This window comes from Colobus angolensis, unplaced genomic scaffold, assembly GCF_000951035.1.
Source record: "Colobus angolensis palliatus isolate OR3802 unplaced genomic scaffold, Cang.pa_1.0 Scaffold399, whole genome shotgun sequence".
Lineage (NCBI taxonomy): Eukaryota > Metazoa > Chordata > Mammalia > Primates > Cercopithecidae > Colobus > Colobus angolensis.
In genome coordinates this window covers 1,838,620-1,861,046 of record NW_012117365.1, presented here as the reverse complement: position 1 = coordinate 1,861,046, position 22,427 = coordinate 1,838,620, and the positions used below count along the sequence as shown (strand labels likewise).

Here is a 22,427-nt window from a genome sequence, read left to right as displayed (position 1 = left end):
CTGGGACTACAGGCACTCACCACCACGCCCGGCTAATTTTTTGTATTTTTAGTAGAGACGGGGTTTCACTGTGTTAGTCAGGCTGGTCTCGATCTCCTGACCTCGTGATCCACCCACCTCGGCCTCCCAGAGTGCTGGGATTACAGGCGTGAGCCACCGCACCCGGCAGGTCTATTTTTTAAAAAATTAATTTTATTTTGTTATTTTATTTTATTTTATTTTATTTTATTTGAGACAGGGTATCACTTTATTGCCTTGCTGGAGTGCAGTGTCACGATCACAGCTCACTGCAGCCTTGACTTCCTAGGCTTAGGCAATCCTCTCACCTCAGCCCCCCAAGTAGCTGAGTCTATAGGTACTATCAGGCCCAGCTAATTTTTAAATTTTTTGTAGAGATGGGGTCTCCACTCACCTTGGTGCCCAGGCTGGTCTTGAATTGCTGGCCTCAAGCCATCCTCCTGCCTCAGTCTCCCAAAGTGCTGGGATTACAGGCATGAGCCACAGTACTGACCTCTTTTTTTTTTTTTTTTAATAGATGATTATTTTGTCCTTTCTTTCTTTATACCATGCTTTCTCATATGATAGTTTCTAGTACTGTTCAACTGCGAACAAAGTATGCTTTGTTTTATAGCTTATTCTTCTCTTTGGAGGAATACCTTATCTCTGGAGACTTTCTGGACGGTTCTGTGGTTATGCTGGCTTTGGACCAGAATATGAGGTATGTGATTATTAGCATATATTTGTCATGGTATTTCTTTTGGCTTGGCAGGCTTTCTACTAAAGTTAATTTTTTGGCTTCTCCCAATGTTAGATTTGCCTCTCTGTCTGCGTAGTCCTTGGTTGCCCATGCCGTATTGGCATAACATTAGTTATGATAACAAATCCCAGAATATCACAGGCGTATTTGCAATGGTTTATTTCTCAATCACATAATAGTCCAGTGTGAGTATTTTTAGTTATCAGGTGACTTTCTTCCATGTGGTAAGCCAAGAATCCAGGCTCTTTATCTTAGGGATTTGTCTATATGATTTAAGGTACCTTTCATATAGTGCCTGTGTAGTAAAAAAGGAATTGTTTTGTTTCTTGTTTACGTCTCTCAAAAGTAAACTTTTTTGAAGGCAGGGATGATGTTTCAGAGCTTGTATTATCCATAGAATCAAGCATATTGCTTGAGATGTAGTAAGTGCTCAGCAGATACTTGTTGATTTGTTTGCTAGTAGTTCATAAAAACTGGATTTTTGTTTTTTCTTTTGCTTAGATCACTCAGTCCCTGGTGTTTCTGCTGTTGGCTACACTTTTCAGTGCATTGACTGGTTTGCCATGGAGTCTTTATAATACTTTTGTGATAGAAGAAAAACATGGTTTCAATCAACAGGTATAATAAAGAATAACAAATGTTCTCTTTTAATGTGAAAAACTTCTGTGCTTTTATCCTGTACTGTTTATAATTTAAATATAATTTACTATTTCAGGGTATGAATTGAGAAAAAACGGAACTGCAGATATGGTAAAGATCATAGCTGAAAGTCTTGGGAGCCACGGTGGCTCAGGCCAGTTGCCCTGGCACTCGGGGAGGCGACGTTGGCCTACACATTCAAGGCCAACCTGGTCAACGTTGATTAAAAAAAATAAAAAGAAAAAAAACTTAGGCCAGGTGCAGTGGCTCATGCCTGTAGTCCTAGCACTTTGGGAGGCCGAGGTGGGCAGATCACAAGGTCAGGAGATTGAGACCATCCTGGCTAACACCGTGAAACCCCGTCTCTACTGAAAATACAAAAAATTAGCTGGGCATGGTGGCGGGCGCCTGTAGTCCCAGCTACTCAGGAGGCTGAGGCAGGAGAGTGGCGTGAACCCGGGAGGCAGAGCTTGCAGTGAGCCGAGATCTCGCCACTGTACTCCAGCCTGGGTGACAGAGCAAGACTCCATCTCAAAAAAAAAAAAGAAAGCCTCTACTGGGTACAGTGGCTCACACCTGTAATCCCAACACTTTGGGGAGGCTAAGACGAGAGAATCACTTGAGCTCAGGAGTTCAAGGCCAGCTTGGGCAGTATAGTGAGACTTCATCTCTACAAAAAAATTCTAAAAGTTAGCCAGTTATGGTGGCATGTACCTGTAGTCCCAGCTACTTGAGAGGCTAAAGCGGAAGGATTGCTTGAGCCTAGGAGGTTGAGGCTACAGTGAGCCATCATTGTGCCACTGTACTCCAACCTGGGCAACAGAGCCAGACCCTGTCTCTTAAAAAAAAAAAAAGAAAGAAATTTATGTTATAAACTCTTTTAGCACTAATGTCTATTGTTTTTCAGCTACTGATAATCATTTGTTTGTTTATGACAGGGTCTCGTTCTGTCGCCTAGGCTGGAGTGCAGTGGCAGGATCATGGCTCACTGTAGCCACGACCTTCCAGACTCAAGCAATCCTCCCACCTCAGCCTCCCTAGTATCTGGGACTATAGATGAATTATACTACACTGGGTTAATTTTTTTTTTTTTTTAATTTTTAGTGACAGGGTCTCACTATGTTGCCCAGGCTGGTCTGGAACTACTGGACTCAAGCAATCCTCCCATCTAGGCCTCCCAAAGTGGTGGAATTACAGTCGTGAGCCACTGCACTCGTCCTCAGTTAATAATGGTTAAATGAATTTTCACCTGTAAGATGCAAGACATTTACTCATTGTCTTAAGCTGCCTAATGTCATATAATATAGTTTCACTGCATGTTAATTTAAAAAATTGCTTTAATAATGTATCCTTTGTAGTTATTTATCAGTTATTCAAAAAGCGAAACCAGTTTCTCAGTTTCTTGTGGTAATGTTTTCTTTTTGCAGACTTTGGGGTTCTTCATGAAAGATGCAATCAAGAAATTTGTTGTGACTCAGTGTATTTTGTTGCCTGTGTCTTCACTTCTACTTTACATTATTAAAATTGGGGGTGACTATTTTTTTATTTATGCCTGGCTGTTTACATTAGTTGTGTCTCTGGTGAGTAAAATCTTTATTTCATTTTCTTTACAAAAGTTCCTTGGTGAGATTACTGTAATCTTCATTGGCATGTAAAGAGTTCTTAAGAAGCAGCTGAAATATAAATAGGTGCTTATATACATTTCCCCTTTGGTTTCTGCTTTTGATTATAGAAACAGGAGTATTGACTGACCATAAATTTCCTTCTCCTTATGCTAACTCTTACAGGTCATAGAAACTAGTTGTTAGTCACTTTTAATGATTCAGTTGTCAGGCAGTTTTGGGTTGCGCATTTGTGAGTTCCCACCAGAATGACTAAGTATGATAATTTAATGACTCCTGACTGACCTCCACTGCCTAAAATCATGGTTATTTTGAAGAGAAATGAGATTTAAGAGGGACAAGAGAAAGAAAGCATATATTTAACTGGCTTTCTTCTGCTTCCCTTCACCTGCCTTTCCCTTCTCTGTTAGACACTCTCTGCCTTCTTTGCCCCATCTACTTCCCTTTCCCCTTCTATCTTTAACACATTCTTCTTCCTTTCCTTCTCCTTTGTCTTCCCTTGTCTCCCCAACTGCCACCTATTCCTGCCTCTCTTCTTCTCCTTTCCTTTTCCCTCTCACTCTTTTCCCCCTGATTTTCCCTCCCTCACATCTCCTATTCCTCTTCTCTTTCCATACTCTCAAGTGCTGTGTCTTCACTTCTACTTTACAACACAAACACTACAACACAGTCAGAATGGTCTGTTCAGGGCCAGGCACAGTGTCTTATGCCTGTAATCCCAGCACTTTGGGAAGCCAAGGTGCAAGGATTACTTAAGCCCAAGAGTTTAAGACCAGCCTAGGTAACACAGTGAGACTGTGTCTCTACAAATAATAACTTTTTAAAAACCCAAATGAAAAAGACCAAAATGGTCTGTTCAGTATACCCAGAAATTATCATCTATCGGCTCTTCAACTCCACCGATGGTGAGGTTTATTTTATTTTATTTTTTTTAGAGACAGGGACTCCCTATGTTTCCCAGGGTGGAGTACAGTGGCTATTTCACAGGCATGATCATAGTGCACTACAGCCTTGAACTCCTGGGCTCAAGCAATCCTCCTGCCTCAGCCTCCCGAGTAGCTGGGACTACAGGTGTGTTACACCATGCCCCAGCTGAGGTTTATTTTAGTCTGAATTACGTAATGCTCATTGTTTCATTTTCCACTGATGGGATCAAGATCAGAAAATGGGCGGTAGTTGGATTTATAGGTATCTATTGTATGGCAAATTAAAGTAAGAGGAAAAAGAGCAGAGAAAATGCTCTAAAAATGCTTAAGGAAGTGCTTTTTCAACCACGTTGTACAATTATGAACTACAGTTAATTAATTTTAGCTGATAAGCCAACCAAGTAACAGCATACAATCAAGTTCTACGAATTCTGTTTTAGGAAAGACTTCAGGTCTATTGTGATTACGCTAAAAGGCAGAACTGCGTGTTATGATTGGCTCATGAAGCATCAGAAATCCCCAAGATAGTTTTGAAAGGACTATACTTATTACCACCTAGAGATTTTAATCACTGTTAGTAGCATTATCCTCTAAAATAAAATTCATGGGTTTACTCTGTTATCAGACTACTCATTTCAATTTAATTCATCAGACAGATATTATGCTCTTACTATCTGGTACTATTTGGGCCTGGGAATACCAGAGCAAGTAAGTTCCTTGTTCTCAAGTTTGAGGTCAACCTAATTGTTTTAATATAATTTAATCTGTATAATAAAGAATGGTTTTTCTTTAAGAACATGTTTATATGTTGTTCTGACATTTGCTTTTCAGGTTCTTGTCACAATCTATGCTGATTATATTGCCCCTTTATTTGACAAATTCACACCTCTGCCTGAGGGAAAGCTTAAAGAAGAAATTGAAGTGATGGCGAAGAGTATTGACTTTCCTTTGACGAAGGTGTATGTTGTGGAAGGTAAGGCTACCTGGGGATAAGAAGGTTTTATTCAAGTGGTTTGTTTTGATACTTTATTCTTAAAATTTTAATAAAAGAATAAATCAGTTTTTGTTTTTTTCTTTTTAAACTTTGTTATTTAAAGGCTAGGAGTTTACCTTTTGGCTTTTTAAGATTTACAGAAATCGATAACATAGGCCAGGGGTAGAAACTGGTGGCTTGATGCCAAATTCTGCTCTTGTCTGCAGCTATGTTTGTTTGGTTTTACAGAATTGTTTTGAGTTTTTGGCCAAGGTTTTTTCACTCTCTGTTATATTATGTTATATGTTAGACTGATTTATTCACTTCTGTTATCTGCCTGGTTCTTTCAGGTAATTAAATTGGACTCTTGACTAGTCAGATTCTGTTTAGTATTAGTTTGGAGGCTCTTAAACAAAGCCAGTGTTATTGACCTTGTCTCCTCCAACAAAATAGCCAGTGTTCTGGAGGACTCACCTGAAGATTGATTACCAAAGACTGCAGTACCGTCGAGTACTGCAGATTCGTTATACTCTGCTTTTTTGATGATTGCTTTTGAGATTTAAGTGGTCTCTTGACTGCTACTCAAATCTTGACTTTCCATTAACACCCCGTCTATTACTTTCTCTGACTACCAAAGTCTCAAAGAAGCCTACGGAGATGTAGAGAGAAACTGTTGTAAGGTTCTATGACTTTCAGAATGTATAAGGTCCATATAATGAATGTAATAGCTCTGCCCCTGCCACTTGCCAGTTATGGGATCTTGGACAAGTAACTTCACCCTTCTGGGTTTCAGTTGTGTTTCCTCTAAGCTATGGTTTCACAAATGTTTTTTTGTAAAGGGCTAGATAGTAAATATTTTAGGCTTTGTGGGCCACTTGTTCTCTGTTGCAACTATTCAATGCTACTATTATAGCGCAAAAGCAGTCGGAGACAATACTAAACAAATGAGCGTGGCTGTGTTCCAGTAAAACTTTATGAAAATAAAGGCAGACTGGATTTGGCCTGTGAGTTGCAGTTTGCTGATCCCTGCTCTAAAATAAAATATTACCAGTGAGAAGCAGCTGTGTTAGATGAAGAACTAGAAACTGAGACGCAATCACAGGGTTAGAGGAAAATAGAGATGGTCACAACTGAAAAGAATGAATCAACAGCAACTGGAAAAACTTAGAAATTTCAGACATTTAGTGGCTCCTGAGGATATATAGCCCAACTAAAGCCACAATTGGAGTAGCTTTAAAGTCTGTGGAGAAATGGTAGAAGAGTAAGCCAGTTCATACTTACTTCTTTAGCCTCTGAAATAACTACTGTTTTTTGTTTTGTTTTGTTTTGTTTTTTAGGTAATATTAAACTAAAAATTTAATCACTAATCAGTACAACAGAATAGTCTCTAAGCGGCTTTTACTAAAGGAGCAACCTAAGCTGCTGATCCCTTAAGTTATAATCAGATAATGTGAAATAATAGCTAATGCTATTGACGGTGGAGGTAGTCAATAGAATATGTGAAATATATCGGTGCTATTTTCTTTTTATCTTTTTTCCCCCCCTACAACATCCAGAGTGTGAGAGCTATTTTCATTTTGGATACAATAGTCAGGGAAGGCTTTATGGAGGGTTATGACCTGAGCTGGGTGTTAATGGGAAGTCAAGATTTGAGTAGGTTGGGGGCAACATTTCAGACGTCAGGCTTCAGGGTCAAAAGGCTTGGGTTCAAATCATAGTTCTATCACAGATTACCAGTGCTGGGTTTAGTGGCTCCAGCCTGTAATCCCATCTACTGGGGAGGCTGAGGTGGGAGGTCAGGAGTTTGAGACAAACTACTTGTGTGACTTTGGACAACTTAGCTTTGCTAAACAGCAATTTACTCATGTATAATATATGTTTTTATTGTTAACAATAGTAACAATTCTCAAAAATATTTCGAATGAATGAATGTTGTTGCCGACAATAACAACACATATTACATATTTGTAAATTGGTAGGGAGATTGTAGTGAAAAGCCAGGAATCTTGCTCTCAAAATATTATCAGATAGCAAGTGCTGTGCAGAGAATTAAACTAGTTTGGTCTGATAAGTTGATACTGTAGATTGGGTCATCAGATTAAGCTGAGACCTAAACGGAGAAGCTACCCACTTGACGTCAATGGGAAGATGTTCAGGGACCAGAAAGAAGTCCAGTGTGGCTGCACCGTAGCAGGAGAGTGTTAGGAGATGAAATCTGAGACATAGGCAAGAATCAGACCACATAGGCCTTTGCAAGTCAGGGTAAGGAGTTTGGATTTTAAGTTCAGTGGGAAGAGCCATTGGAGGCTTAGACAGGAAAGTGACATGGTCTGCTTTGTATTTTTAAAATATCCTGGGCTGCTGTATGGAGAATATATGTAGAGAGAGGCAAGAGTCTAGGTAGGACATAATTGTAGCTTAGACTAGGATAATAGCAACTAATGGAGAGAAGCGGATACATTTGGGACAAGTTTTAGGGATAGAGGATTGAATTTTCTAATTGATTGCATTGGGAGAATAAAGGAAAGAATGACATCAAAGATAATGGCCTAGGACTTTTGACCTGAGCAGTTGGATATATGGTAGTTTACTGAGATAGAAAAAACTGGGAGACTAGTAGGTTTCTGGGGAATTAAGACTTCTAATGGTTGTATTACATATTGAGAAACCTATTAAACATTGTATTAGAGTTCTGTAAGCAATAGAAACCAACTGTGGCTGCTTTAAGCAGAAAAACTGCTTACTGAAGCAATATTTGGGCCAGGCGCGGTGGCTCATGCTTGTAATCCCAGCACTTGGGGAGGCTGAGGCGGGTGGATCACTTGAGGTCAGAAGTTCGAGACAAGCCTGGCCAACATGGCGAAACCCTGTCTCTACTAAAAAAAAAAGTTAGCTGGGCGTGGTGGCAGGCGCATGTAGTCCCAGCTACTTGGGAGGCTGAGGCAGGAGAATTGCTTGAACCTGGGAGGTGGAGGTTGTGAGTCAAGATCGTGCCACTGCACTCCAGCCTGGGCGACAGAGCAAGACTCTGTCTCAAAAAAAAAGAACAGTATTTGGCCAGGTGTGGTGGCTCACACCTGTAATTCCAAAACTTTGAGAAGCTGAGGCAGGTGGAATACCTGAGGTCAAGAGTTCAAGACCAGCCTGGCCAACAAGGTGAAACCCCATCTCTACTAAAAATACAAAAATTAGCTAGGCATGGTGGTGAACACCTGTAGTTCCAGCTACTGGGGAGGCTGAGGCAGGAGGATCGCTTGAATCTGGGAGATGCAGGTTGCAGTGAGCCGAGATCGTGCCACTGCACTCCAGCCTGGGCAAAAGAGTGAGACCCTGTCTCAGAAAAAAAAAAAACCAAAAAAGAAAACCAGAAACAATATTTGATATCTCACAAAGTCTGCAGGAAAATTAAGTTTATGAAGTTCAGAAAATGGGCTGTTACATAGGAAGGCTAGGAACGTATGATCATATTGCGGAGCCTGTCTGGTGAGGACACTGCTGTGGCTACTTCAGAACACCGGATTCAGCCACTAGCACCTGCAGAATTAATTCCTTACTGCTTTGCTTTTTTGTGTAATTAACTAACTATTCAGAGTCCCTAAGGGGAGCATCTGGTTGACTAAGCCAGGGCATGGGGCTAGCTGCGTGGAGTGCTAGAGAAACAAATATCTGGTCTTTCAGATTTCTCAAATGAGAAGCAGGCTCTCACGTGGTATGACACTCCCTAAATTCTGAAAGGAGATTCTAATTTTGGACAGGAAAAAAGACTACACGCAAGAATACAAACAACAAATACGTCTATAGGCATCACTGTGGAGATGTCAAATAGGTAGCTGTATGTATCAGTCTGGAGTTTTAGGGAGAGGTCAGCACTAAAAATACAGATTTGGAAGTGTCTGGCACATAGATGGTGTTTAATGCTTCAATGAGGGCACTTACGAGAAGGGGACCAGGGTCAGAGTCAGCAGAGAAACAGCCAGGAAGGAGGATTAGGAGGAGAGGCCCTTGAGGTAGGAAGAAAACCAGGAGAAACTGGTGTCTGAAAAGCCAGGAGAAGATTGTGTTTTAAGGAGAAAGTGGTCAACTATGTTAAATGCTGCTAAGAGGTTGATTAAGAGGAAGCATTTTAAAGAAAAAATGGCAATGCCTTACATTTTTGTAGAATGTTTTGATTTTTGGAGTTCTCAAATACATTACTTCATACCTCAAGCGATATCATTAATCCATTCAGTAAATAAGCATCATTGAATATACAGTCATGCATCGCTTAATGATGGCAATATGTTCTGAGAAATGCATCATTAGGCTTTTCATTGTCATGCAAACACCATAGAGTATACTCATGCAAACCTAGATGGTATTACCTACTGCACACCTAGGTTGTATGCTATAGCCTCCTGCTTCTAGACTACAAACCTATCTAGCATGTTACTGTACTGAATAGGCAATTTTAGCATGATGATTAGTATTTGTGTATCTAAACATAGAAAAGATAGTGTGCTCTGCTACAACATTACGGTGGCTGTGCGGTCACTAGGTGATAAGAGTTTTTCAGCTTCATTATAATTTTGTGGGACCACTGTCCTATATGTAGTCTGTGGACCGAAATGTTATTATGCGGTATGTGACTGTATACTACATGCCAGGCACAGCGATATAAAAAACTTATGTTACAGTACAGGGATTCTTTTTTTTTTTTGAGACGGAGTCTTGCTCTGTCGCCCAGGCTGGAGTGCAGTGGCACGATCTCGGCTCACTGCAAGCTCTGCCTCCCGGGTTCAGGCCATTCTCCTGCCTCAGCCTCCCAAGAAGCTGGGACTACAGGCACCCACCACCATGCCTGGCTAATTTTTTGTATTTTTAGTAGAGACGGGGTTTCACTGTGTCAGCCAGGATGGTCTCGATCTCCTGACCTCGTGATCCACCCGCGTCGGCCTCCCAAAGTGCTGGGATTACAGGCGTGAGCCACCGCGCCCGGCCAGTACAGGGATTCTTAAACTTTAGTAAGTATAAAAGTCCCTGGAGAGTTTGTTAAAAGACAGATTCCTTGAAGGGGTGGCCTGCCCCTCCACACCTGTGGGCGTTTCTCGTTAGGTGGAATGAAACTTGAGAAAAGAAATGAGACACAGAGACAAAGTATAGAGAAAGAAAAAGTGGGCCCAGGGGACTGCCGCTCAGCATACAGAGGACCCACGCCGGCACTGGTCTCTGAGTTCCCTCAGTATTTATTGATCATTATCTTTACCATCTTAGAAAAAGGGAAGTGGCAGGATAATTGGATCAACGTAAGGAGAAGGTCAGCAGTAAGACATGTGAATAAAGATCTCTGTGACATGAATAAGTTTAAGGAAAAGTGCTGTGCCTTGATATGCATACGTAAACATCCCCGTAAACCTTTTTAGTGCATAAAGAGCAGCATTGCCGCTTGCACGTCCCACCTTCAACCCTAAAGCGGTTTTCTCCTTTCTCAGCAAACAGAACATACAATCGGGTTTTACACCGAGATGTTCCATTGCCCAGGGACGGGCAGGAGACAGATGCTTTTCTCTATCTCAACTGCCAAGAGGCCTTCTTTCCTCTTATACTAGTCCTCCTCAGCACAGACCCTTCACGGTGTCAGGCTGGGGGACGATTAGGTCTTTCCCTTCCCACAAGGCCATATTTCAGACTATCACATGGGGAGAAACCTTGGACAATACCTAGCATTCCTAGGCGGAGGTCCCTGCGACCTTTGGCAGTGTACATGTCCGTGGGTATTTGAGATTAAGAGAATAGTGATGACTCTTCACAAGCATACTGCCTTCAGGCACTTGTTTAACAAAGCACACCCTGCATGGCCCAAAATCCGTTAAACCTTGAGTTACCACAGCACATGTCTCTTGCAAGGACAAGGTTGGGGGTAGGGTCACAGATTAACAGCATCTCAAATACAGAACAAAGTAGAGTCTCTTACGTCTACTTCTTTCTATATAGACACAGTAGCAGTCTGATCCCTCTTTCTTTTCCCCACAATTCCTGGGCTTCATCCCAGAGATTCTAACTTAGTAGGTGTTTCCAGTGTCTACTTCTAACAAGTACCCCTAGGTGATTTTGGTGTATTCCTTGGACCACACTTTGAGATACTTGGACTGGTGGGAGACAGCAAGACATTAATTTACTTTTGTTTGTGTGCATACAATCTGCTTACTTTCATAAATAACTTCAGATAGCATTTAAGAAATTTTTTTTTTTTTTTTTTTGAGACGGAGTCTCGCTCTCCCACCCATGCTGGAGTACAGTGTCCGGATCTCAGCTCACTGCAAGCTCCGCCCCCCAGGTTTACACTATTCTCCTGCCTCAGCCTCCCTAGTAGCTGGGACTACAGGCACCCACCACCATGCCTGGCTAGTTTTTTGTATTTTTAGTAGAGACAGGGTTTCACCGTGTTAGCCAGGATGATCTCGATCTCCTGACCTCGCGATCCACCTGTCTCGGCCTCCCAAAATGCTGGGATTACAGGCTTGAGCCACCGCGCCCGGCCTAAGAAATATTTTTAAATTAATTTAAAAATTTAGGATTAGGGCCAAGCATGGTAGCTCACGCCTGTAATCCTAGCACTTTGGGAGACCGAGGTGGGCAGATCACCTGAGGTCAGGAGTTCAAGACCAGCCTGGCCAACGTGATGAAACCCCCGTCTCTACTAAAAATACAAAAATTAGCTGGGTGTGGTGGCGTGTGCATGGAATCCCAGCTACCCAGGAGGCTGAGGCAAGAGAATCGCTGGAACCTGGGAGGCAGAGGCTGCAGTGAGTAGAGATCACGCCACTACCAGCCTGGGTGACAGAGTGAGACTTCGTCTCAGGGAAAAAAAAAAAAAAAAAATTTAGGATCAGGAAAGACAGAGATGAGATAGAAGAATGGGACTTCAAAGGGTAACACAGACAAAATAAACAAACATGTTTGGCTCTTCCTGGCAACCAAACCAAAAAGAAATGTAATAATGCAATAAATAGGCTGGGCGCGGTGGCTCAAGCCTGTAATCCCAGCACTTTGGGAGGCCGAGACGGGCGGATCACGAGGTCAGGAGATCGAGACCATCCTGGCTAACATGGTGAAACCCCGTCTCTACTAAAAATACAAAAAAACTAGCCGGGCGAGGTGGCGGGCGCCTGTCGTCCCAGCTACTCGGGAGGCTGAGGCAGGAGAATGGCGTGAACCCGGGAGACGGAGCTTGCAGTGAGCTGAGATCCGGCCACTGCACTCCAGTCCGGGCGACAGAGCGAGACTCCGCCTCAAAAAAAAAAAAAAAAAAAATGCAATAAATAAATAATAGCTTCTATTTGTCAAAGTTTTACTACTAAACATACTGCCAAGTACTTTTCATTAGATATATGAGTAGATAGAAAATTCATGTTTTTTGTAAGAGACTTCACATTCTCAAGAGAAATCAACATTTATCATTTCTTTTTTGAAAAAAAGTATATAAATAATTGTAGTAGTATAGAGATAAGACAGCATACTAATTGCTTCACTTAGAATCTCTCATGTAATCCATAATCTAACCTAATGAGGTAGATATTAGCCTCGCTTCATAAATAGGAAACTAAAGCTTAAAGAAATGAAGAAAGTTTTCTAAATTTACACAACTAATACATGGCAGAGCCAAGATTTGAACCCAGAGTCTATGCTTTTAATCACTATATTCAACTCACTGCACATTGTAGAACATTTGGAAGTCAAAGTATATAAAGAAGAAAATAAAAATCAGCCGTAGGTCAGGTACTGTTAAAAATGTAGGTATGGGCCGGCTGTGGTGATTCACACCTGTAATCCTAGCACTTTGGGATGCCGAGGCAGGAGAATTGCTTGAGCCCAGGAGTTAGAGACCAGCCTGGGCAACGCAGCAAGACCCTGTCTCTACAAAAAGTAGCCGGGCATAGTGGTATGTATCTGTAGTCCTAGCTACTCAGGAGGCTGAGGCAGGAGGATTGATTGAGCTCAGGAGGTCAAGGCTGCAGTGAGCCATGATTATGCCATTGCATTGCAGTCTGGGCGACAGAGAGAGACCCTGTCTCAAAAGAAAAAAAGGTATGTCTTCTTCCAGTCTTTATAAAAATTACTTTAATTATAGAAGTAGGTATGCTTATTTTAAAAGTCTTGGGGAAAAAAAGGAAACAAAAATCCATAATTCTAGAATTTAGTGATAAACATTTCAGTATTTTGGTATGTTTCCTAATAGGCATGGGCTTATGCTTTTCTATTAATATTTATTAGGGTGGTGCAAAAGTAATTGCGGTTTTAGACCATGAATTTTATAACTAGGCTCAAACACATCTTTATTAATCAGAAGAGGAACCATTACAATCAACGCATTTGTGCCAACAAGAAATAAGTTTGTTTATTCCTGTAGGGTAAAACTCTGTGCTTCGGGATTTGGCAAACTCTTGGAAAGCATTTTCTGCATCCAGCTAGTTGTGGAAACATTTTCTCTTTAAAAAGTTGTCGAGATGCTTGAAGAAGTGGTAGTCAGTTGGCAAGAGGTCAGATGAATATGGCAGATCAGGCAAAACTTCATAGCCCAATTTGTTCAACTTTTGAAGCATTGGTTTTGCGATGTGCAGTTGGGTGTTGTCTTGGAGAAGAATTGGACCCTTTCTGTTGACCAATGCTGGTTGCAGGCATTGCAGTTTTCTGTGCATCTCATCGATTTGCTGTGCATACTTCTCAGATGTAATGGTTTTGCCAGGATTCAGAAAGCTATAGTGGATCAGACTGGCAGCAGACCACCAAACACTGACCATGACCATTTTTTGGTACAAGTTTGGATTTGGGAAGTGCTTTGGAACTTCTTCTGGGTCCACCCACTGAGCTGGTCATCGCCTGTTGTTGTGTAAAATCCATGTTTCGTCTCACATCACCGTCTGATAGAGAAATGGTTTGTTGTATAAAATAAGAGAAGACGACACTTCAAAACAATGATTTTTTTAATTTTTATTTTTGCTCAGCTGATGAGGCACCCACTTATCAGGCTTTTTCACCTTTCCAGTTTGCTTCAAATGCCAAACGACCGTAGAATGGTCGACATTGAGTTCTTCGGCAACTTCTTGTGTAGTTGTAAGGGGATCAGCTTCGATGATTGCTCTCCATTGGTCGTTGTCATCTTCCGTTGGCCTCCCACTACGCTCCTCATCTTCAAGGCTCTCGTCTCCTTTGCAAACTTCTTGAACCACCACTGCGCTGTACGTTCGTTAGCAGTTCCTGGGCCAAATGCGTTGTTGATGTTGCGAGTTGTCTCTACTGCTTTATGACCCGTTTTGAACTCAAATAAGAAAATTGCTTGAATTTGCTTTTTTTTTTTTTTTTTTTTTGTGAGAGAGTCTCCTTCTGCTGCCCAGGCTGGCGTGCAGTGGCGACATCTCTGCTCACTGCAATCTCCGTCTCCTGGGTTCAAGCAATTTTCATACCTCAGCCCCACGTGTAGCTGGGATTACCGGCATGTGCCACCATGCTTGGCTAATTTTTTGTATTTTTGGTAGAGGCAGGGTTTCACCATGTTGGCCAGGCTGGTCACGAACTCCTGACTATAAGTGATCTGCCTGCCTCAGCCTCCCAAAGTGCTGGGATTACAGGTATGAGCCACTGTACCCGGCTGAATTTGCTTTTTGTCTAATATCCTTTCCCTTATCTAAAATAAATATAAAATAAACAGCAAGTAATAAATCATTAGCAAAAAACAAAACGAGAAATATGCATTAAAATGACGTATAACATAACCATATTTATTTAAGAATGTATTCCAATATCAAACAGCAAATTTCAACAATGCAAAAATCGCAATTACGTTTGCACCAATCTAATACATGTACACTTTTTCTTGACAATAATGGAACCTTATATACATGAAGTTTTGTATCCTTCACAATATATTGGTGAGCTTTTTCTTGTTAAAATTCTTTGGAAGTATAATTTTTTTCTGGCTGCTTAAAATTCCATTTCATAGTTTTACTATAATTGAATCATTCCATAACTGTTGGATGTTTAGGCTTTACTTATTTACTTACTGCTATAAAGCTGTGATGAGCACATTTATTGGCCAAAAAAACAGACACTCTCCACTTCTGGTGGTGAATTATATTGATATGGTTTTTCTTCTATTAAACGATTTGAAAATGTTAATGTCCTTTCCAGTAATTCAATTTCTAGGAGTCTCTCCAAAGGACCCCAAACTTTTTAATTATATTCCATGCTTTGAACTGTCTTTTCCTTAGGATCTAAACGCTCTTCCCACAGCAATGCTTATTTTTATGGCTTCTTCAAGAACAAGCGAATAGTTTTGTTTGACACTCTACTAGAAGAGTACTCTGTACTAAACAAAGACATCCAGGAGGATTCTGGCATGGAACCCCGCAATGAGGAAGAAGGGAACAGTGAAGAAATAAAAGCTAAAGTTAAAGTGAGTTCTTTTTTCCTAAGAGACTCTACCTTAGTTTTTATACACAGTTCCTGTGACAACTCAAAATAACATCAATTTCTGTGCAGTGAGTGTTGAATTCAGGGAGACTATCAAATAAAAAACCATGGCTCCTTTATAGTTCTGGTATTTAGGAGAATTTACCACTATTATTACATGCTAACTACCTTGCAAGCTTTTATAGAATGTAGATACTAAAATTGGAAGCTGTTGTAAGAAAATTCATATGATTATAAGCTGTCTTTAAAACAGTAACGTGTGTGTGTGTGTGTATATAAAATTTCTGATGTGTTTATGATCAAAGAATTCCCACAAGCAAGATAAAGAGAAGATAAACATCTAATTTTTAGCTTTATTAAGACAGTAATTATAGGCTTTGGCAATGGAGAGACTTGGATTTGAATCCTGGTTCTGTCATTTAGTAGCTTTGTATCCTTGGATACATTATGTAATTTAGTCTGTTTTATTTGTTTAACACACATTTATGAAATGTATACTCTGTGCTGAGATACTTTGCTTGGCACTAGGTATACAAAAATCAAAAGGAATACCTTCTTCTTAAGCTTACAGTCCAAAGGGGAGATAGTCATGCAATCACAGTACAATACGTTAATTGCCACTGTCAAGCTTTAGACTCTAAATATAGTGGGAGCACAAGAAAAGACATTTCTCAAATCTGACCTGAGAGTCTGAGAAAGCTGCTTCTGAATCCTTTTGCTGGATAAGACTGACTGATATTGATTAGCAGAATTTAAAATATCAAGACTAGGCCGGGCGCGGTGGCTCAAGCCTGTAATCCCAGCACTTTGGGAGGCCAAGACGGGCGGATCACGAGGTCAGGAGATCGAGACCATCCTGGCTAACACGGTGAAACCCCATCTCTACTAAAAAAAATACAAAAAACTAGCCGGGCGAGGTGGCGGGCGCCTGTAGTCCCAGCTACTCGGGAGGCTGAGGCAGGAGAATGGCGTAAACCTGGGAGGCAGAGCTTGCAGTGAGCTGAGATCCGGCCACTGCACTCCAACCTGGGCGACACAGCAAGACTCCGTCTCAAAAAAAAAAAAAAAAAATCTAATCTAAATGGGGGAGAGGGAACAATGATAAGAAAGAATACAAACTGTCAGAAACAGTCATCAGTATTTGTATGTGTGATGGAATGTGCCATTGCCTTTGATGTCATACAGAGATGATTTTAGATCCCTGTTCACTCACCATCTGTGTAACTGTGCAAGTAAGTTAAGCTTTCATTTATCTATGTATTTATTTATTTTGAGATGAGGTCTCATTATGTTTCCCAGGCTTGTCTAACTCCTGGCTTCAAGTTACCTGCCTGCCTCGGCCTCCCAAAGTGCTGGGATTATAGGCGTGTGCCACCGCACCCGGCCAAGCTTTCTACATCTTTGATTTCTTAACTGAAAGATGAGGCCAGTAGGGTTTCTGAAACTCCACACTGTTTGGGGGCAGACCATGCTTTTGTTGTGGGAGATATCTTGCGCGTCATAGGATGTTTAGCAGCATCCCTGGTCTCTCGCCACTAGGGGCCATTTCCCCCCACAACCTCCAAACATTGTGACAATGTCTCAGAATATTGCCAGATGTCCCCTAAAGGTTCGGGTGGGGTCAAGTCTCCCCTGGTTGAGAAATACAAGGCTAAAGATGCCTACATTTTAGGGTTTTGAAGATTAAATGAAATAATATGTGTGAAATACCTTGTACTGTCTATCAAAATGTAGAGAGTACCAAAAAATGATTAGCATCTAAGCATCTGTTTTGACCCTAAAAACAGGTTCTAGTAAAGTACCTAGCCTATTATAAATATGTAGATGAAATAAAATTCTGTGAAGGGATTAGAAGACATCTTAAGGTCATCTTATAGATAGGAAAACTGAAGTCCAGAAAGAATAACCCAGTGATAGCACTAGAGAATCATGCACGTTTAGAAAGTTAATCTGCTTATGGTCAGGCGCCGTGGCTCATACCTGTAATCCCAGCACTTTGGAAGGCCAAAACAGGTGGACCACTTGATGTCAGGAGTTAGAGACCAGCCTAGGCAACATGTTGAAACCCTGTCTCTACTAAAAATACAAAAATTAGCCGGGCATGGCGTGCCTGTAGTCCCAGCTACTCCAGAGGCTGAGGCGGGAGAATCACTTGAACCCAGGAGGCAGAGGCTGCAGTGAGCTGAGATTGTGCCACTGCACTCCAGCCTGGGTGACAGAGTGAGACCCTGTCTCAAAAATAAGAAAGTTGGCCGGGCGCGGTGGTCAAGCCTGTAATCCCAGCACTTTGGGAGGCCGAGACGGGCGGATCACGAGGTCCGGAGATCGAGACCATCCTGGCTAACACGGTGAAACCCCGTCTCTACTAAAAATACAAAAAAAACTAGCCAGGCGAGGTGGCGGGCGCCTGTAGTCCCAGCTGCTCCGGAGGCTGAGGCAGGAGAATGGTGTAAACCCGGGAGGCGGAGCTTGGAGTAGTACTTTCCCATCCTGGGTCCCTGTCCTTAGGGGCGACAGAGCGAGACTCCGCCTCAAAAAAAAAAAAAAAAAATAAGAAAGTTAACCTGCTTAAGAGGCATCTTAAGCATTGTGTAAACCTGGTAATGTTAAGTAATGTCTAAACCTAGACATTAGCTAATGGTGCACTGATTACAAGCAAAGTACAGAGATAACAGACATTTAATGTCTATGAGAATAGTTTTCTTTGGCTACAAAAACAATTGAGTGGTCCTTTGAAGTATGTTGAATGGGATTTGACTTATTTTGCTGGCTGCTTTAGAGGCCCGCAGCTGGGTGTGGTGGCTCACACCTGTAATCCCAGCACTTTTGGAGGCTGGGGTTAGAGGATTGCTGGAGGCCAGGAGTTTGAGACCAGCCTGAGCAACATGGTGAGACTTCATCTTCTCAAAAAATAAAAAAATAGCTGGGCATGGTGATGCCCACTTGTAGTTCCAGCCACTCAGGAGGCTGAGATGGGAGGATCACTGGAGTTCAGGAGGTTAAGGCTGCGGTGAGCTGTGTTTGCCCCACTGCACTTCAATCTGGGCAACAGAGCGAGACCATGTCTTCAAAACAAAAAGAGCCTACTTTGCTTCATTGATTAACTACAAATATTTTACTGTCTAAATACATATTACATGACAAGATACAACAGACATAGTTTTACCCTAAAGAACCTACAGTAGAGGAGACAAATAGCCTAGAGTTTAAGGCAGAGCATGGTAAGTGTCATGAGTAGCAGCTGATAAAGTGTGGCTTTCAGAAATGGAGATATTAATGCAGATTCTAATGGTCAGCAAGTTTCTTAGAAGTGAGGCTATTTGAAGTAGGTAGAAGTTTGACTTGGGGCTGGGGTTTTTCAGGTTGAAGGCTAGGAATGAATAGAGACAAAGTTCACAATGTCTGTTCTGAAACTAATGATTAAATGGATTCTTGTAGATGGGGATAGGAAGGTAGGCCAGGACCAGTTTTTTGAATACTTTTTCCTGAAGCCATCAAGTGATTGTTTCCAGTGGCCTGGAAAGTTTAATTTGGGTAGAGGCCAAAGCTTATTTTAGGAATATTCAAATCTGATGGCAGAATATAGAATAGAGCAAAGATTGGAGGCAAGGAGACTTCTAGGAGTCTACTGCATTAAGATGACCAAGATAAGCGTGAGATAATGAGGGCCTGTGCCAGAATGAGAGGTCCAAGTAAGTGCAAGAGTCATAATAAAGGATGGATTGAAAGTACAGTCATGCTCCATATAATGACATTTCAGTCAATAATGGACCAAATATGCTACCATAATATTATAATACCATGTTTGTAACCATACTTGTCCTAAGGTTACATATGCTTAGATCCACACTTACTCACTATTGTGTTACAGTTACCTACAGTATTCAGTGTGGTAACATGATAGACAGGTGTTTGTGTGAGTGTACACTATGATGTTTGCACAACAAAATCACCTAACAACACACTTACCAAAACATATCCCCATCATCAAATGATGCATGACTGTACTTAGAGATTGATATTATGGGACGTGAAGGAGAAGGTCAAAGATTGACTCAACAAGCCAGGCGCGGTGGCTCACGCCTGTAATCCTAGCACTTTGAGAGACTGAGGCAGGTGGATCACCTGAGGTCAGGAGTTTGAGACCAGCCTGGCCAACATGGTGAAACCCCATCTCTATTAAAAATACAAAAATTAGCCAGGCATGGTGGTGGGTGCCTGTAATCCCAGCTACTTGGGAAGCTGAGGCAGGAGAATCACTTGAACCTGGGAGGCAGAGGTTGCAGTGAGCTGAGATTGTGCCATTGCACTCCAGCCTAGGCAACAAGAGTGAAACTTTGTCTCAAAAAAAAAGACTCAACAGTTACTAACTTTATTGCTTTTCGGCACATGTACCACTGGTGATATCATTTTAGGTATATCAACATTTTAAATTTGATTAGTTTTATATCTATTAATATATATTAGGGGAAAAAATGAAACTAGTGTATCAAACTCATGATTTCATACAAATGTATTGTCACTTAGGATAAGGCTAGTTTTAAAAAGTGGATTTGTTTAAAGAAATAAGTAAATAATTACATGGAGGGTACACAGATGTGGTGGAAGTTTAGGAAACAGATTTATTCAGCACTTGCTACTGAATGCCTACTATGTACAATGCAGTAAGGGATGCAAAGATGGTGTTAGCCTGGATGGTACAGAGAACATGAAGCATTTCATTTTTAACAGAAATTTAAAGAAAAAGACTAAAGTTACCTGAAATCCCACCCCTTAGAGATAACTATTAACATTTTGATGAGTGTGTCCATAATGGCTATTACATTTTAAAAGATAACTGGGAAACCTGGCTGGAATTTTACCCTTCAGAAGACAAATAGAAGAATTGAAACAACCTGTCTCAAAAGCAATTTAAGGCCAGGCACAGTGCCTCACGCCTATAATCCCAGCATTTTGGGAGGCCAGTGTGAGAGGATTGCTTGAGGCCAGGAGTTTGGGCAACATAGAAAGACCCCTATCTCTACAGAAAATTAAAAAATACAAAATGTTCAAAAGCAATTTAAGAAAATAATTTTAAATATATATAAGCTGCCCTTTTATAGAAGACAGCAAGTATTTCCCCAGTAAGTACTAGGGTTATATGAAAGTCTTCCCAGTTGGGAAGGATGGAAATACGATGGAAAGGATGCAGGCTCCAGAGAGGTGGATTTTACCCACTACTTAGTAATAAGACATTTTAATTTCTTACCTCCTTTTCTTCATCTCTAAAATGAAGACCTTTCTTCCCATCTGCCCAACTTGGTGTTGTGAGGATCAAATGAGGTAGTGTATGAATTTTGTAAAAAGGAAAATGCTAAGAAAACTAATAGATGGGCAGTACCTATTTTTGTTCTCTTATGTGAAATTAGAGTGGGAAGAAAAGAAAATCGAGGGCTAAGAGTCTCTCATGAGTAAGCAAGTCTCCTTTCTGTGGAAAGTGATCCATACTGTTTAAGCTGTAATCATTCCACGTCAGCGTATCTTTGAGTGTGACCCTGATGCTGTTCTAAACAGCTTCCTAAATCCAGACATCAAACCAAGAGACGAGAGCATATCCAGAACAATAGAGAATTGGTTGTTTTATAAAACAATGCATAATTCATATTGGAAAGCAGGTGACTGGTGAAAACAGAAGCCTAAGGACCATGTTACTTTATGTAAAATAAGGCTATCAATACCTGCCTTATAGTAGTGAAGATTAATGAACTGTTTGTAAAATATCTGATACATACAGTATCTATCCATAGGCAGTTAATAAACGGAAGCTGTTATCACTGTTATTATTAAACGAAAACATTAGCTATATTTTTGCTTATTACTAAAGTAGAACAGTCGGCCTGGCACAGTGGCTTACCCCTGTAATCCCAGCACTTTGGGAGGCCGAGGCTGGTGGATCACCTGAGGTCAGGAGTTTGAGATCAGCCTGACCAACATGGTGAAACCCCATCTCTACTAAAATTACAAAATTAGCTGGGTGTGGTAACACATTTCTGTAATCCTAGCTACTTGGGAGGCTGAGGCAGGAGAATCTCTTGAACCCAGGAGGCGGAGGTTGCAGTGAGCCAGGATCATGCCATTGCACTCCAGTCTGAGCAACAAAAGTGAAAGTCTGTCTCAAAAAATAAATAAATAATAATAGTAAAAATAAAAAAGTTAGAAAACATCAGTAACAAAAATAATGGTCCAACAAACCATAAACATCTTACTAGATATATTTCTAGTCTTCTAAACTATAATTTTTTTTTTTTTACCATTTTCCTTTTATTGAATATATGGATTGTTTCCAATTTTTTGCTGTTAAAAATGTTTCTGCAGTGAGTATTTTTGTATGTAATCCTTCAGTTGTAACTCTTAATTTTCCCTTTAGAGTAGTCTATAAATTGGTGCTTTAGTTTGTTACTCCTTCATGACCATTCCCTGAAGGTACAGGTAAGTGTGTGTCTCTTAGCTCTTTAAGGAACGAGGTTAGTTATGTGATTCTTTTCTCTACTAAATGTACTCTTACCCAAACTCTAAAATTTAAATAGGAAAGAGGTAATAAATGTCAATCGTGTATTGCAAATCATTATAATTTATCCCTCTTTCTCATACAAGGGACCTAGCTTCTCTATATGTGGTCATTTTCCTTAAAAAAATGAGGAACTGGTGAAAGAGGGGGAAAGTGGTAGAATATCTAGATTCCAATAAATCTTGTCTGTGTTCTCAGGAGGCTGCATTTTCTCAGCTGTGTGGAACAAAATCTATTTCAAGTTCATCCTTTTTTTTTTTTTTTTTTTACGTAATTTGCTCTTTTCAGTAGCTGAAGCTTATTTCAAAATCTTTAGCCTGAACTTTCTGGGATATATGTTCTCTAACTGTTGCAGGGCACTGTATGTGTCCAATGGATCAAACTTGTTTATTATTTTATTCAAATATTTATATCTTTATTAATATTTTATTTGTTTGGTGTTTCCATTATTGATAGTGGTCTGTTACTATCCTTTATTATAGTAAATTTGTCAAGTTTTTTTTTTTTTTTTTTTTTT

General features: G+C 40.7%; 1 protein-coding gene across 1 annotated transcript in view; it reads left to right on the top strand.

Annotated features, from left to right (window-relative positions):
- ZMPSTE24 (zinc metallopeptidase STE24) overlaps positions 1–22,427 on the top strand; it is a 50,049-nt gene that overhangs the window by 10,976 nt on the left and 16,646 nt on the right. Inside the window, exons 3-7 of the mRNA XM_011955214.1 lie at positions 632–718; positions 1,259–1,375; positions 2,824–2,976; positions 4,776–4,917; positions 15,162–15,346. Of these exons, the coding sequence (XP_011810604.1) occupies positions 632–718; positions 1,259–1,375; positions 2,824–2,976; positions 4,776–4,917; positions 15,162–15,346 (684 nt within the window). The remainder of the gene's footprint in view (positions 1–631; positions 719–1,258; positions 1,376–2,823; positions 2,977–4,775; positions 4,918–15,161; positions 15,347–22,427) is intronic.